The sequence below is a fragment of the Indicator indicator genome, chromosome 9 (assembly GCF_027791375.1).
Source record: "Indicator indicator isolate 239-I01 chromosome 9, UM_Iind_1.1, whole genome shotgun sequence".
Taxonomy (NCBI): Eukaryota; Metazoa; Chordata; class Aves; order Piciformes; family Indicatoridae; genus Indicator; species Indicator indicator.
The window spans coordinates 3,773,287-3,790,403 of record NC_072018.1 but is presented as its reverse complement, the minus strand read 5'-3'; the positions used below and the strand labels follow the sequence as shown (position 1 = coordinate 3,790,403).

Genomic DNA, 17,117 nt, shown 5'->3' with positions numbered 1-17,117 from the left:
AGCAAGATCTGAGAGGGCTGGCAGGATGACAGTGAATAGAGGTGAACAGAGTGAATGGTGGCTGTGCAGAGCTCTTCCTCTGGTCAGTAAGAATTCTTGGGTCCCCAGATCACAAGAGCTAGGCTTGAAGGACTACTAAGTGTGAGTACATGGAGAACAGCAGCAGTGGTGATTGTAGGGCTAGGAGCCAGCTGGAAGGAGACATCGCCAAGGGTAAAAGAAGACTTAAACTCCATGCATTGTCATTCTGGAGAGGTGTAGGAGAATTCAAGGAGAATTAGCCAATTCGTGCACAGTAGGGGACTGTGAAGGTTAAGACAAAAGGTGAGAAGCCACCTGTGTTCTGACTGTACCTAACTGGAGACACTGCTGTCTCTTGCCCTCATGTACCTCCCCAAGAACAAAATCTGACAGGCCTTTGGTATGCATGGTTCTGAGAAGGTGGAGTGGCTGATGCTGGTGGGGATTCCATCAGCTAGAGAAGCCCTGGCCTTCACTAACCAGGGAAGTGACTTTCCCAATTAAACACACGGAGCTGTGGTCCTTGTTCTCCTGTGTGCTGCCAAACTCTGTCCTGCTCTGTGACCCTATGTGCCCTACATAGCTGGTGGGAAGCTGGGCAATCCTCTTGCAGGTTCAGTACACTTCTGCCTCCTCCCTGAGCCTTGATCCCTGAGAAGCCCAGGCAGTAGCAGGTTTCTGTGCTTCAGGCTCACACCACTGTGTTTAATGAGTTAAGAAGCAAATCTCTAGCAGGAGATTAGAGGAGAGGAAATGGCCTGAAATTGTACCATGGATGTTTAGGTTGGATACTAGGAAAAAATTCTTTACTGAGAGAATGGTCAGGCATTGGAACAGGCTGCCCAGGGAGGTGGTGTTAAAAAAATGTGTAGACACAGCACTTTGGGACATAGTGTAGTGGGTGTGGTGGTATTGGGTTGGTGGTTGGACTTGATAATCTTGTAGGTCTTTTCCAACCTTAACAATTCTACAATTCTTAAATGAAACTGTTGCAGCCACACCATGTGAGTGAGATGGATCTTTCTTTTCTGCTGTTTTCCCATGCACTTCCTTCCTGCAAGTGAAATTGGTCATAAAATCTGAGACTCCTACACTGAGTTGTATGTTGGTATTAATAAATGGTCATGAAGAGGCTGCTGGATTCTCTTCAGCCTTATAGTCAACCTTGTCTCCTACCCTGGAGTTGTGTTTTACCACTAGAAGTGAAACCTGAAACATGTGCATGCCATCTGCACAGTTTAGTCAATCAGTAGGAGGGCTTTTGGTCTAATTTTTCTAACCTCAGAAGAGGGGACTTTGGGTCTAATTTTTCTAATCCCAAAAGAGGGCTTTTTTGTCTTAATTTTTCTAACCCCACAAGAGTGCAATCAGCCAACGTGAAAATAAAAACTGCAGCTCTTAGATCTAATTATTTTGTAGCTAGCAAATAAAAAAAGCCAGAAGCTTCGTTGCTTGCAAACACTCTTGTTAGCAGCAGTTTTATGTCATGCTTTTGTGTATAATTTGTTTCATCCCTGTCTCTGCAGTTTCCACCTGCCACTGAGAGACAGTCCAGTTCAGCTTCTAGCAAAAATCCCATGCCCAGCATGCTGGTTTTTGTCAGGTTTAGCAGATCAGCATCCCGAGTTCTTCATTCAATATTCATTCCAAGCTTTTAGCTCAGAGTATATTTTTCTTTCCTAGTGCTGAGCTAGTGTCTACTTAAACTAGCCAGAAGGCCAAAACTTGTACACAAACCTAATCTGTTTTAGAAGCCCTTCCAAATAAAACAACAATTTAACATGCTGAGCTTGTACTGCCAAGCCTGGAGGGTTTAAAAAAACCCAATTTATCAAAACAATTATATTTTTATGTAGCCACAAGAACACTCATTGAGATTGTTTGATATTGCATTGCCAAACAAGCTCCATCTCTCTTTGAGAAATAAATGGTAGAGCACCAGGAGAGCAGACCTGTGAGTAGACTGGCTTCTGTCAATGGCTGGATCCTGTTTGAAACCTCTTAGCATGCAGCCACTTGATTTCTGAGAAGGGAAACGTGCATTTCTTCTGTCCTTGCTGTATCTCCTGTGGCTGACATGAACAGATGATTGAGCAGGTTTCCACAGTTTGCCTCCTCTGTATGTGCCTCTCCCCACTTTCTGCTTCATAACGTTTGGTTGTTCTCCTCTGATTTTCACCCTGGAGTAAATATTGCACTACAGCAATGGAGCAGGCAGCTTGAGAGCAGATTCCCATCGGAAGTGTCAGGAAGTGTCAGTGTTTAAAAGAGACAGAGATGTAGTGCTGGGGGCCATGGTTTAGCACCAGACTTGGTAGAGTTGGATTGCAGGTGGACTCAATCTTTTAAAGGTCTTTTCCAACCCAAACGTTCTATGAATTAAGAGCATGTTTGGGGCCATAATGCTGCAAGACTCTTGCAGGTATGATTTATTTAGGTGGCAGAATTATCATAGTGCCAACAGTGAATGGTGCTTGCTGGAATAAGCAGAGCTAGGAAGTTGGTGCCAGTAGTATCCATCATTTACACCTGCAGTCTCTCCCACATCCATCTTTCCTCACAGGGAAACAGGGAGGGATATTTCAGTCTTCTAACCACATGTGTGATTGGTGCTTGTGCTGTTCGTGTCTGCAGTGAAGCTTGTCCTGAGTAACCTGGGGAGATTTCCTGTTCAGGTCACATGCATGGGACTGAAAGGCAAGAGGGGAGGTATCAGGCCCCTTCCTTCTCCAGTGAATTCACACCAGCTCGTAACTAGGGAAGCTTGTGTCTGGACTCTATCCAGATCCTGTTTGATTCCCTTCCACAAAATAGATTCTGCTCTTTGGTTTCAGATTGATCGGGCAGCAACAAAAGGAGGTGGCCCTTTCGTTGGGTTTTGTGCCAGTGTTGTGTCTAACAAGCCTTCTTTTTTCTTTGCCCCTACAGGTCCCTGTGGGTACTGAGATTGAAGGGATGAATATCCTGGGACTGGTGCTGTTCGCTCTGGTTTTAGGAGTGGCTCTGAAAAAGCTTGGCCAGGAAGGGGAAGATCTGATCCGCTTCTTTAATTCATTCAACGAAGCAACTATGGTCTTGGTTTCCTGGATTATGTGGTAAGTGTGTGACTGCAGATACATCTGCAGCACAGTTCAGGAATCTCACCATTGAGCAGCTTTTTCCTGCCAGATCCCTCATCAGAGGAAAAGTACATGTCCTGGTGTCACATGATGGGGTCTTTTCTTCTTGTTCCTGCCCTGTAATTACGCAGTCATGCGTAGCTTAAGACAGGAGTTTGGAGCACTTCAGAGGGTTGCTTCAAAATCCTCTCCAGGCCTTGTTTTTGTTTAATTAGTGGAAAGAAGGCTTTCTATTTCAAAGCAGCATAAGCCTGTGGCTAGCTGCCATCATGTGCCTAAAGGCATTGTCCTTGAGTGAGTAAAGGAGATGTGACCAAGTGAGCAGTACAGTCATGTGGAGGTCAGGGATGCTTGTGCTTGGACTGCACTTGGACGTCCTGTGTAACTAAAATTATGCTTGTAGCAGCGTGCCCTGATTTAGCTGTTGGCCAAAAGGTTACTGAGAATCATATCAGTTGCAAAAGACCTTTAAGATTGTCAAGTCCAACCATTACCTAACTCTACCAATACTGGTGCTGAACCATGTCCTTCAGCATCACATCTCTGCCTCTTTGAAACACCTCCAGGGAGGAGGATTCCACTACTTCTCTGGGGAGCTCATTCCAGTCTTTGAGAATCCTTTCAGTCAAGAAGCTTCTTCTAATATTCAACCTAAGCCTCTCCTGGCACAACTTGAAGCCATTTTCTGTCACTTGTTACTAGGGAGAAGAGACCAACCCTTACCTGGCTCCAGCCTCCTTTCAAGGAATTGTAGAGAGCAAGAAGTTTGAGAGAAAGCCTATTGAGTGCATGCATACAGTGCCCCATCTGTCCACTTGCATCAAACAGTGGTGGAGAGCCTATGTCCCTTTGTGGAGGAGGGAGGAACAGTGCCCAGGGCTCTGCTGTCCATCCTACTGCAACAGTATTGCTGACTATTGAGTGTTTTGTCATTGTTATCAGCCAGCAGAGCCTGAATTACACACTGGGGTTTTAAATCTCTGTTCTTCTAAGGTGTCTGTTTCTTAGGTGAAGCAGGAACTGAGGAGCAGGGCCATCAGCTGTTTCTTGTTTGTGGATGCTGCTTTCTTCCATTTCACATCTCTCAGAGTATTTTCTAAGGCTGATAGTTTCCCACTTCCAGAATAAAGCTGGAAGTGGAGAGATTCAGGCTGGAAGTGAGGAAGAAGTTCTTCCCCATGAGAGTGGTGAGAGCCTGGAATGGGTTGTCCCCGGAGGTGGTTGAGGCCCCATCCCTGGAGGTGTTTAAGGCCAGGCTGGATGGGGCTCTGGCCAGCCTGGTCCATGGCAGGGGGGTTGGAACTGGATGATCCTTGTGGTCCCTTCCAACCCTGACTGATCCTATGATTCCTGCCTATTAATGAGCATTATTTCACTTCATTGGAGTCCAGACATCTTTATGGGATGGATGTTGCTCTGACTGATCTCCCAAAGCTGTTGACACCAAATCAAGTCTGTGTTAGGAACTGGAGTGCGTTGAACTTTCTCACTAGGTGGGAAATGAGCATTGACACCTCTAGGGAGCTATTCAGGCTGCTTGAGTTTGGGCATGACCAGCCTTCTGACTGGGTTTTCTGTCAGGTAGGATGAATCTGGGCCTCAGAGCAGTGTTGTGGCTGTTCTTGTGCAGCTGGATGGGTCTAGGCTGCTTCTGCAAAACCAGCAGTGCTAATAGCTGACAAGTGAAAAAATATTCCTAAGGACAGCCAGCTTCAATTTCAGTGGGACATTGCTCACTCCCTTCCTAAAGCTGTTGGAAAAGCTGTCAGCTCACCTTAACAGAGGGTTTTTTTTTTTCTCCTTTCATTCTGCATTTTTCATTCCTATTCTTTCCCTCTTTCTAAGAAGTAGAAAGGTTTTAACCAAACACCTGATTTTACACAGGCAGTTCTCTGTAGAAGCTGCTGTCACCAGGGACTGAACATTGAAAGTCTGAAAGCAGCTTAAGTCTTTTACTCCTGAGTGTAATTTCTTGCATGCTGAACACTGGTAAGAGGCAGCTCTTGTGTTCAGCTGATTGCAGTGCTAACAGGCTGGTAATATAATCCTTTGCTTTGTGGGTTATTGGGGCTGCAGCTGACTCTTAACACTGCAGCCGTAGCCCATGCTTGTTCTCTTGCCTTCCTTGAGGCTTTTGTGTTGTGCTGGTGTTTATTCAAAATCTCTCAAGCTGCATGTGCCTTCCATAAGGATACTTTGGAATAGGTAAAATACTATCAAGTGAAAAGGCAGCTTGAGCTCGTGGCTAGTCCCATTCAACAGCTGCTCTCATGTTCAGCAGCACTTTGGTCTCAACTTCCAGTTTCCTTCTCTCTAGCTTCCCTTTTCAAGGGGAGGAGTCCAGTCTCAGCTCTGAATCTGGTGTTCATGTTTGCAGAGCTCAGACAGGAGTGGGTCTCAGCTAGATGTGGCTAATTGGGATGCTCAGAAACATAGTTGAAAGGCAGCACGTTGCAGAATTGGCCCCTCGAGAGATTTGGTGAAGGAAGGACCAAGGGAGAATGTTCACATTCATAAGGGGCATGAGGAGCTCCCCTCTGCAGAAAAAATAGAATCACAGAATTATTAAGGTTGGAAAAGACCTCCAAGATCACCAAATGTCAGCTCAGCACTACCATGTCCTGAAGTGCCATATCTACACAACAGAGAAGCTGCAGAACCAATGAGGGAAAGGCAGGCTAGGAAGAAGTGAGTGATCTGGGCAGCCTTAAGGCTTTCCCACCTTTCTGAACCTTTGCATGCTTAACCAAACCTTCTGAAGCTTGCCCTGACTCTGCGAATCAGCTTCTCTGGAAATGGGCATTGGATTGGACGGGAGGGTGGGAGAAAAAACATTCTCCATTCCTGAGAGGTACAGGCAGAACTTTTGTAGTCACGTCTGTGCCTGGCAGGATTTTTGAGAGCTGGGTGGTCTTTCAAAATTAAGAAATGGTAGAAGCAGAAGTGGATGAAGCATGGACAGCATCAGCAGAGGTACTCAGACAGACATCCTAAGTAGAGCTTCAGAAGAGCTGACCCAGGGCCTAGTGTGATTCCTGTAGTTCATTTAGTAGCTCTTGTGCTGTAGGTGCAAGAGCAATTCTGTCTTGTCAGGGTTGTTGCCAGCTGCTCTACTGGGACTGGAGGTGTGGCTGTGACTGGCAGGTGGCCCTTCCCCTGGAGCAGCTCCAGGTGTTCCTAACAAAGGAGACCTCAAACAAATGCTGTTGTCCTAAGACGTGGCATGTTCCTCGACAGGAGGCACGGTAATGTGTACGTGGCTGTTGGCTGAGGGAGGCTCTGAAAGCCTGATCATTTAGCTTAGTCCTTTGGAGGCAAGGAAGCAGAGCTAATTGCTATCTTTGGCACGTGTCTCAGCAGCTTTCAGCTGAGCTGTCTGGTATGAACATAGCTTTTTCTTTCCTACACTAAATATGTTGGCACCCAGTCTCTACCGTTTTCATGACCTAACTTCATGCTTCTGCTGGTCATCATCATCTGTCTGAGATCCTGCACTTCTGCCCCTTTCTCTGCTCCAGTGACACAATACTGCCTCTTTTTCTTTCCTTTCCTTCAACAGTGACTGCAGCTTTAGGTCTTTCCCCATCCCTGATGGACTAAAACTCCACAGTGCTGTTGTGTCCTAGTAACTTCTGGCAGTGTTTCTGCTTCCCACTTGAATTCTTTCCTAGCTGTGTGGTTGAGGGCCTAGGTGAACAGAGCTTCTCAGTTTGACTGTTTGCCTTCCACCAAGCAAGAGTGTTCAGAGAGGCCTTCCAAGTTTGCTTAGCCTGAGTGAGTGGTGAACAAGGTGCTCCCCTTCCCTAGGAGCAGCATATTCTTTAGAAGAATGTTATCTCCAGGATGGAAAGTGGCATGTTTTGCAGGGCTTTGTGTTTGCTCATAACGGCAGGCAATGTTTCTTTGCGCAGGTATGTACCTATTGGCATCATGTTCCTTGTTGGGAGCAAGATTGTGGAAATGGAAGATATTGTACTTCTGGTGACCAGCCTGGGAAAATACATCTTTGCCTCTATCCTGGGCCACTTCATCCATGGAGGAATCATTCTGCCCCTGATTTATTTTGCAGCTACACGACAAAATCCGTATCGTTTCCTCTTAGGCCTTATCACACCGTTTGCCACTGCTTTTGCTACTTGCTCCAGGTGGGTTTCTGTGCTACTTTTGGGGTGACAGCCTGTGGTTGCATTTGTCACTGTAAACTGGTTATATCCCAGTACCAAACTGGGTGGAGTTTCAGCTGTGAATATTGTTCCTGAGATTGCAGATGGAGACTTCTGAGCGTAGAGTCTCAGTGCTGTCTCAGGACAGAGAGCCATGCTGACAGCCCTGTCTGCAACACGGTAGAGATGGGACAGCCACGGGACAGTGACTCTCTCCACTGTGACACTCTCCCTTCAGTGCCCCCTGGTGCTTTGTGTTTGACTGGAGCCTGTTGTGCTTGCAGCTCAGCCACTCTGCCCTCGATGATCAAGTGCATCGAGGAGAACAACGGAGTGGACAAGAGGATCAGCAGGTTCATCCTTCCCATCGGGGCCACGGTCAACATGGACGGAGCTGCAATTTTTCAGTGCATGGCAGCTGTGTTCATTGCTCAGCTCAACAACGTTGACCTCAACCCTGGGCAAATCTTCACAATTCTGTAAGTTGCTTGCTCTTGCAACCAAATCCTGCTGGCCCCCAGACGTGATCAAGCCTGTGGTCTCTCTGCTAATAGCTGGTTTGCATTCCACATCTCTGACCTAAAGCTTGTGAGCTGCTATGAAGCATAATTGCAGGGTGATTAAAGAAGGGAGCCTTTCAAGCTTTATGAGATTTGCCAGAATCTCAGTTTAATAAAAGGTGGAACCTGGGAGGGGTAATTGAATTCTGAACCAGACTTTGAGCTGTTTAAAGCTGTTTCTCACATGAATTTCCTCTCCTCCTCTCCCACCCTCAACTCACCATGAAGCTGGGTAATTGAGGCATGCTGCTCTACCCAAAAAAGCTACCCCTGATTCTCCCTCTGGATGTTTTAGAACATCCTCCTGCCAGCTCCCCAGTTCCTTGTTTGTCAATTTCACACTAAGAACTCTGCTTGTGCTTACCTCTGCCCTTGTTACCATAACAAGACCCACTGGCATTCCCCTTCTTGCTGCTTTGTTCCATTATCCCCTCTACCACCTCAGTCCTGCCTCCTTCTCTAGGACTCTCTTCTCTCCATGCCTGGAATATCCTCCTACTCCCATATACCCTATGAAGAGTCATTCTCTGAATTTCCTTTCTCAGAATCCCTTATGTCAGGATGCTGCAAGGAGTTGTAACACTTTGCTGTGCCAAAAGGCAATAGCTCTGTCTACCAGATGCCTCCTAGTGACGGTTCCTGGCATCTCCTTCACTCTCCCTGGCCACATTTTATTTGCTTCCTTATTGTTTGTCTGTTTAAGCAGGGCTAGGGCATTACTTCCTTTGTGGACAGCCAAATTAGTGTTTTAGGTACTGCTAATGAATCGAGTGTTAACACAAGCCTAAGGATTGTGCAATGATAGCCCAAGGAAAGGCCTTGTGCAGACATCTGCACATAAAGTGTGGTCTGTGTCTACAGCACATGCACCACAAGCTTCCACCTTCTGATTTAGTGTCTGCATTTGCAGCGATGCAGAGAAGAGACAGTGCCCTGCATGGCAAGGTTTACCTTTGTACTTTGGGGCCAGGAGGTATAAAATGCTCAGCCTATTTGAGCTGAGACATGGCTTGGAAGTGGATACCTGAGTAAAGCAGCAAGACAGAGTTGTGTTGGTTGGGTTTTATTTCTGCAAAGGCAAATGTGGTATCAAACACAGAGCTATTGCCCTGGTAGCTGTTGTGGATGCCTGCTGAGCAGCAGTGCTCTGTGCCCATTACATTGCATCAGCAGGCAGGAAAGGGTTTGCCAGGGAAGCAAAGGATCCATGTGTCCCAGGCTGTAGCTTGTTTATAGTTCCCATGGCAGGGGAATGTGTGACGTAAGTGCAGCAGAGGAGTGCTGCAGAGCTCCTGCTAACCAGCTGCACAAATTGATTTGCAGGGTGACAGCTACTGCATCCAGTGTGGGGGCAGCTGGGGTCCCAGCTGGAGGAGTCCTCACCATTGCTATCATCTTGGAGGCCATTGGACTTCCCACCAACGACCTCTCCTTGATATTAGCAGTGGACTGGATTGTGTAAGTACTTGAAGACACATGTATCTGCTGTTCCAGGGCATGTTGTCCCCCTGCACTCAGTGCTGCTGAGGACTGGGTTGTTTAGGGGCCCTCAGTGTAAGGAAATTGAGGTGCTGGAGTGCATCAGCAAAGCTGGTGAAGTGGGTCAACAAGGCTGTTGAAGGGACAACAAAGCTGGTGAAGGGTGTGGAGAACAGGTCTGGTGAGAAGGGGCTGAGGGAACTCAGATTGATTAGCGTGAAAAAAGGAGGCTGAGGGGAGACCTCATGGGTCTCTACAACTCCCTGAAAGGAGGCTGGAGCCAGGTGGGTGTAGGTTTCTTCTCCCTAGTAACAAGTGATAGGATGAAAGGAAATGGCCTCAAGTTGTACCAGGGGAGGTTTAGGTTGGAGATTAGAAGAAACCTTTCCACTGAAAGGGTTCTCAAAGGCTGGAACAGGCTCCCCAGGGAGGTGGTTGAATCCGCACCCTTGGAGGTGCTTAAAGGAGTCAGGATGTGGTGCTGAGGGCCATGGCTTGGTATCAGACTTGGCAGAGTTAGAGAATGGTTGGAGTCGATGATCTTAAAGGTCTTTTCCAACCAAATGATTCTATGTAGTGCCTTCAGGTAGAAGCACAAGGCAGGGCAGTCCAGGAAGCACAGTGTAAAATAAAACCCCACAAGATACAGGCTTGACAGAAAACAAAAGAGGTGGTTCCTCCTCAATTAAAGCAGTTAGTATGTTAAAATCCCTCTTCAGGTCTTTCACTCAGCCTCTATTGAATTCTCCCAGGTTTCAATTAGGAAGGACTGTAAAAAGTTTGTTCAAGGAGGTATGAGTAGTGGTGGAAAGCTTTCTTGGTCACGTGTGAAGCAAGTCTCCATCAGAACCATAGCTGTTGCCATCTCTTCTTTGAGCTATTTTTGTAGTTCAAGACTGGTCAAAGCACCAACACAAGTGTCACAGAGAGGTGCTGTCCACTGGCAGGGCAGGGTCACAGAGAGTTTGTGACACTCATCATCACAGCTGGTGCATCCAAGCACCATTCTTCTCCTTGAATGATGAGAGATTATCTCTTTGCCCAGCTCTGAAGAGCCTATCTCACCACTTAGCACAGTTATGGCCTTGTTAAGGCCCTAAATATACTTTCTGTACTATCTAAATTGGATTAAGGAAGGCACAGAGAATTTGTTTTGCTTTAAGTATTGAGGACCCAGCCACGAGTGCTGGGTAAACTCCAGCTGCAGGTCATTTCTTGTGGCTTAGGTGAGTCCTGTGGAGCAGGGTGTCTCTGTTTCTCCTTGAAGGAGCATCTCATGAATTACAGCATGCTTAAGAGTACAGATGATAGTGAAGCAAGCATGATCTGGTAATTTAAAAGCATCATCTGCTCTCAGGCCATCTGGTTGAAGCTGAGTAGTGGGATGAAATTACTTATCAGTATGGCTCAAACTATCTGCATCCCACTGGGGTGTTGTTCCAGCTGACACGTTTCTGGGCAGTTCCCAGTTTAGCCTGCACATAATCCCTCTGTGCTGCCTTTTAGAAACAGCAGCCTCTCTCTATAGGTGGCACCTCCACAGAACCTGTGTAAATTAGCATGGCTAAGGAAGAAGGTAACCTCCTTCCTGTCCAAAACCACACATCTGGAGCATAATCATATTCCTATGGATTCATTGGGGCCATCAAACTCTTTATTGCTGTCACCTCTTGGGCATCAGCCACCTCCAAAGGACTGGAGAGACAGGCAAGCAGTAGCTAACCCTCTGTATCCTACTTCCTAAAGGATCTACAGTAGTAGCTGTGCATTACACAAGCTGTAGGTGTGAGTGCTTGGAGGCAGGAGTGAAAGCTTGCCCTTGTTTCACTGCAGGCTGTTCATAGGATCACAGGATGTCAGGGGTTGGAAGGGACCTTTGAAGATTGAGTCCACCCCCCTCTGCCAGAGCAGGACCATAGAATCCAGCACAGGTCACACAGGAACACATCCAGATGGGTCTTGAAAGTCTCCAGAGAAGGAGACTCCACAACCTCCCTGGGCAGCCTGTTCCAGTGCTCTGTGACCCTCACAGCAAAGAAGTTCCTCCTCATGTTGAGGTGGAACCTCCTGTGCTGTAGTTTATATCCATTACCCTTTGTCCTATCACAGGATGCAGCTGAGCAGAGCCTGTCCCCTCCCTCGTGACCCCCAGCCCTCAGATACTTATAAACATTTATTAAATCTCCTCTCAGTCTTCTCTTCTCCAGACAAATAAGCCTCAGGGCTCTCAGCCTCTCTGTGTTGTGCTGGTGTCCCTCTGTGGTCAGCACTGCTCTAGTCAAAGACCTGAGCCTTGCAGTAGCAAGAGGCGGAAGGTGGAAGGCAAGAGTCCTGTGTCTTGTTTTCATGTGGGCAATTGACTTGTCAGAGAGGACCACAGTCACAAGTTGAGTGTGTGCTGAAGTTAGGCTGTAGAATGACTGACAGAAATCTCAAAAGGCTCATGAAGAAATTGCTTCTTTATTGACTCAATAAACCTTCTCTCTTAGACTCTGGTACTTGTGTTGTAGGACCAAAGATTAGGACAGGTGCTACTATGGAGAAATCCAGAGAACAGAGTCATTCTGCCAGCTCTTGGAAGGACTCCTACTTAAGTAGGTGTTTGGGTTCAATTGCAGGTCTCTCTAGTGACAAAGAAGAGCTGGGTTCTCTGAGTCACTTTTTGGATCAGCTTGGATAAGTTGCTGTTCTGAACTCACAGTTGAAGAATGCTGGCCTGGGAAAGGGAAAGAGGAAGGAGGTGGGCTGGGAAAAGAGGGATGCCTGAAAGGACCCAGTCAATAGTAATAGTTGGGCTGATGTTAAACCAGCTCTGGTGCACACTTGTAGTTCTGAAGTAGTGATGGTACTTTAGTGGAAAATACCTGCTGGTAATAGCATTTCCTCTGTCAGGCTCCACTGGTGTTAGTGGAGCAGCAGGGCTGAATGAGCTGCCCTTACTGTCTTGTAACTCTCCTCAGCTAAAAGCCTGCTGCTTTGTTTTGTGTTTTGTTTCTACTCTTACCCAGGGACCGAACCACCACGGTTGTGAATGTGGAAGGGGATGCCCTAGGAGCAGGCATCCTGAACTACCTGAATGAAAAAGCAAACAAAGAGAAAGAGCAGGAGCTGAAAGAAGTCAATGTAGAAGCAGTTGCTAACAGCAAGTCTGAAGGGGAAACGTCACCTTTGGTAACCCACAAAAACCCAGTGTCCAACTCGAGCAGTACAGCAGACCCTGAGTCCAAGGAATCAGTGTTGTGAAGTAGAGGGCATTTGTCAGCACGTGCCCCAGAGCTGGACTGGTTCATGCACCTACAAGTTTGCAGTGCTCAAAAGGGCTGGGTGGCTCCTGAGAGTTTTCAGCTCCAGTCTGAAATACATTGGCCTGGGGAAGGGGAGGGAGGTGGGGTGGGAGAGCAAGGGTGTTGAGAAGAACACTCACTGTGTAATAGTATTTGGGGAATTCCTACGTGTGTGTGTGCTCCACAAGCACACACACACACAGCTGTATGTGGAAACAATGCCACTGAGACTTTGGGGTTAACAAGCCTTGTGTTAGTAAAGGCTCACGTGGGTTGGAGACGGGGAAGCAAACCAATCAGGTATGTGCTTATTGTAGGGAACAATTAGTAACCTTATTGTACTGCTGTTCAAATGGAGATCCAGTCTAGAAACTCCAGAGGGAGGGAAAATGTTGCTTTAGTTCTGGTCCTGGGAACACTTCCATTGCAGACATTTCACAGAATGATATGAAGCAGCATTGTTCTCTCACTCCCCCCTTCCTCTCCTGTTATCTGATCCCTTAAAAATGCCAGCTTTAGCCTGAAAAAATCACTTTTTCTTTTCTTTCTTTTTTTAAACCTTTTGATTCATATCTGTTATGAATAGCTTATAGGGATCCTTGTTCCATTCCCCCACTGCATTGCAGCTTATAGCAGCTTTCCTGCCTTTTGGTGAGTAACTCCCTAAATTTGGGACCAGACACAAGAGATCTTTGTGCAGATCAAGAACTGTTTTTTTCCTTTTCTTAAGCAAGCTGTTAAGGAAAAAAAGAAAATCTAAAGGAAATACAAATTTTGTTAAAGTAATCCCTCTGGGGTTAAAAAAAAAAAAATGTGGAGTCTGTTCCAGCATAAATATGTCTGAAAGAGGCTTGCCTGTGACAACACCAAGGAATGAAGAAGTTCCTTCCCTTTGCCAGCATACCAGGTCCTGCTCATGTTTGTTTAATGGCTCAGTCCAAACAACTGAAGTCTTGTGTGGCTGAGGGAGCTGGGGATGTTTAGTCCCAAGAAAAGGAGGCTGAGGGGAGACCTTATTGCTCCCTACAGCTACCTGAAAGGAGGTTGTAGTGAGGCTGGTGTTGGTCTCTTCTCCCAAGTAGCCAGAGCAACAGGATGAGAGGAAATGGCCTTAAGTTGTGCCAGGGGAGGTTTAGAGTGGACTTTAGGAATAATTTCTTTACTGAGAGAGTGGTCAGGTGTTGAAACAGGCTGCTCAGGGAGGTGGTAGAGTCACCATCCCTGGAGGTGTTGAAGTGTGTAGATGTGGCACTTCAGGATATAATTTAGTGGTCATGGTAGCTGGATTATGGTTGGAGTCAATGATCTTAAAGGTCTTTTCCAACTTTAACGATTCTGTGATATCCCTCTTCCAGGAAAACGGGGGAGGAAAAAATGCCCACACACATCCTGTGGGAACTGATGACAGGCAAGGCTGAGAGTTGACATGAAAGGGGAAGAGCAGAGGTGAGTTTATAACCCTGTGTAGCCCAGGTGATCTCTTCTAGGAGTTTTGGTCTTGGTCTAGGTGTCCTTCGGGCAGCAGCTTACGTTTAGTAATTGTAGGTGGTGCTGGGCCAGGGTAATGCTTAGTGGCAGATGGTAACCTTTGCTTGAGGCTGAGCAAAATGCTTCTGGAGTAGGACTCCACCTTTTTTCCTTTACAACATACTTCCTGAATTTGAACCCCAAACCTGAACGAAGTTCATCAAAGATCCTGCTGTTTTCTCCTGGCATTTTGGACAGCAGATCGGGCTGTGCATATGTCAAGATGTGCCTGGACTGGGGAAGCTTTCCATTGGCTACCTTTTAGCAAGATGATTGCCTCTGTCTGTTAATTTAGCACTATATATTTACAACTTAGCTTTGATAATAAAGTAACACAAAGCTTTCCTTTTTTCCTTTTTCCTCTCTTGCTTCTGAGGAAGCTATCTTGGAAAGATAAACAGTTGCTGATACTTATGTTCATGGCACTGGGAAGAGGCAGCTCCAGTTTCACAGCAGCAGACTTGATTTGCAAAGCATCCTTCCTGGTAAAGGGGCACAAAAAGAGGCTGAGAGGGAGACGTGGCTACCTCTGAGGGAAGAAGCCACAAGTGCATCACTGCTGGCTGTGGAACTGTGTGCAGCAGGGCTGTGCAAACAATCTGAGTAGGAGAGGATGAGTCAGCCCAACTCAGACAGCAGGTGGAGTTTCTTTTTAGCCAGTTTGTTTATAACCATGTCCAGAAAATTTGGTCATTCTTTGGCTCAACTTCAAAATAGAAGGAGACAAACACAATTCTTTAGGGACATCCTTTGCCCGGTATTTATTATTATTATTTAATGTTTAGCAGATCAAGACCCACTGAAACTTTGTATTTCACCTCAATAGAACCATGCTGACTCCTTTCAACTCAGGAAACCAAAAGTGCACTTTGTAGCTGACAAGGAAAGCCAACAAATAAAGAGGTGTTTTGAAGAATGTTGAGAACCATTTTTGCAGGCCTCCAGCAAAGCCTTTTTTTCTTTTGTTTGTTGTGATTTTTATCAACTCTTTTAAATAATTCTTTGAAAGAAAGCTGAATGCACCAGACTCCCAACTATTTTGATTTTCAAGTAGCATATGGATGACTCAAGAAAGCTGAAAATTATGACTACTCCCTGTAGCTGGATTCTGTTGTTGCATTTTATCCACCATCAGACATCTAGCTCCCCTGCTGCTCTCCTTTGCCATGAGATATGCAGCAGAGCATCAGGACATGAGAGCAGGCAGCACTCAAACGTAAGTATCGCAGCAGCCATTCTGGACTAGAACAGTTCTCAGTTTAGGTTTTTTTTTCACCCCAAAGCTTGTTTCCCATGTTACACACATGGGCAAGTCCAAAGGCTTGGGCTGTGTCACAGGTTGTACCTTGGCATTGCTGTCTTGATCCTTCTTCCCTGTGGTTGTGCGGCTTGGCTGTGTCTCGCTCTTGCGGCGGTGTGCCATAGGCTGTCTCTCATGGTAGAGCCCAGGAAATGGCAAATTAAACCAACTGCCTCAGAGGCATCTTAGTAGTTTCCAAAAGCTCAAAGTCTTTGCTGAAGAGTGCTTCTCCCAGTCTCCACCAGTGGACTGCCACTTTTGCATCAGTGTGAATGTCTTGTCCCCTGTAAAAGCTGGTTAGAGCAGTCAGACTTCAGGAGGTCATCCCATCCTCATAGCTGGAAGTTAACTAAGGGAATTTAACACTCCTCCTCCTGCAGACAGGTGCCAGAGGCATTTGGTTCTCAAACTGCCAGAAATCACCGACATCAGTGCCACTTCCCTTGCTGCTGGTGCACAGCATGAGTGATCCCTGAGTGTTCCATGAAAGCAGGAATGCTGGGGAACTTGTGTTTGTCAGAAGGCTTCTCTGGACCTTTAGGTATTGTCTGTGTCAAATGATATTGTTCTCATGTGATGTCCCATTCTTCTCAAAGGCCATTTTAGGTCTTCTGGCTTCAGATTTTTTGTCCTAAGGTACAAATGTAGAAGATCCAGTATCACACCCTTGCAGCCTGCAAAACCTTTGGCATGTTCCAACAACTGTCCTTGTAACAACTTGAATCCTGCTGGAAAGCCTGATAAGACAGAAGACCAGCTTGCTTCAAGTGCTCATGGTCTTTAGCTGAGGCCACAGGAAGAAAACTGAAAGGGCTGTTGAAGGATGTGTGGTTTAGATGCTGGCTGTGACTTGCAGTGTAAGGTTTACACTACACATGGGGAGCTTCCAGGTTCAGGTCTCCATGCAGCCCTGCTCCAAGAGGCTATGAGCTGAGGAGGTGCTCAGCAGCAGTGCAGGTGCTCACCTGTCACTCAGGCACTCTATAAACATGGTGCCAGTGTGGTCCTTCATTCCAGTGTCTCTTCAACTAGTGTTGATGTTCTCCAGCACGACTGTAAATGGGAAACCTTCAGTTGGTTCCTTTTAACTTTCAAGAAGAAATAAATCCCATCTGGAAAACTCTGCTTTTGGGTTTAGTCTTTGGGGTTTCCTGGTTTAGTTTTTTGTTTTCCTGCACATTCTGTCCTGAGGGAGGCAAAGGCAGGCTACAACCCGCTCCTGCCCTACCCTCTAGTACAATGATTGCTTTCTGGTACACAGATCTGGGAATATGGAAGAAGAGTCTGTAAGCCTTTGGCAGGTGCAGGCCCATTTTTATCTCTGATGCCTTTTGGATTTCCAATCTTCTCTTTTTTTTTTTTTTTTTTTTAGTAAAATTTCTTTGACTGCTTTGCTGCTCTGGGTGTTATTCCGGTTTTGTGGGGTTTATTTGAAGGAGGGATTTAGGAGTGTTTTATGGGGTTCTAAGGGTGCTTTAGGAGGGTTTGGGTTTGGTGGAGGAGGTTGGCTGAGTTTTAGAGGTGTTTTGGGGGGGAGTTAAAGGGTTTTGGGGGAGTCTTCAAGACTTTAGGGGGTTTTGTGGGGATCTAGGGATGTGATTCTGGGAGTTAAGAGTGTTTTGGGAGGTTTATGGGAATTTTAGAGGAGCTTGGGGCACATTTGG

General features: G+C 46.4%; 1 protein-coding gene across 1 annotated transcript; it reads left to right on the top strand.

The window, feature by feature from the left end:
- The first annotated feature begins 2,968 nt into the window (after window positions 1-2,968).
- SLC1A4 (solute carrier family 1 member 4) lies at window positions 2,969-12,585 on the top strand. Its single transcript, XM_054383345.1, has 4 exons — window positions 2,969-3,116; window positions 7,588-7,782; window positions 9,187-9,321; window positions 12,351-12,585. The coding sequence occupies exons 1-4, from the start codon at window positions 2,977-2,979 to the stop codon at window positions 12,583-12,585; spliced, it is 705 nt and encodes a 234-aa protein (XP_054239320.1). The 5' UTR covers window positions 2,969-2,976.
- The last annotated feature ends 4,532 nt before the right edge of the window (window positions 12,586-17,117 follow it).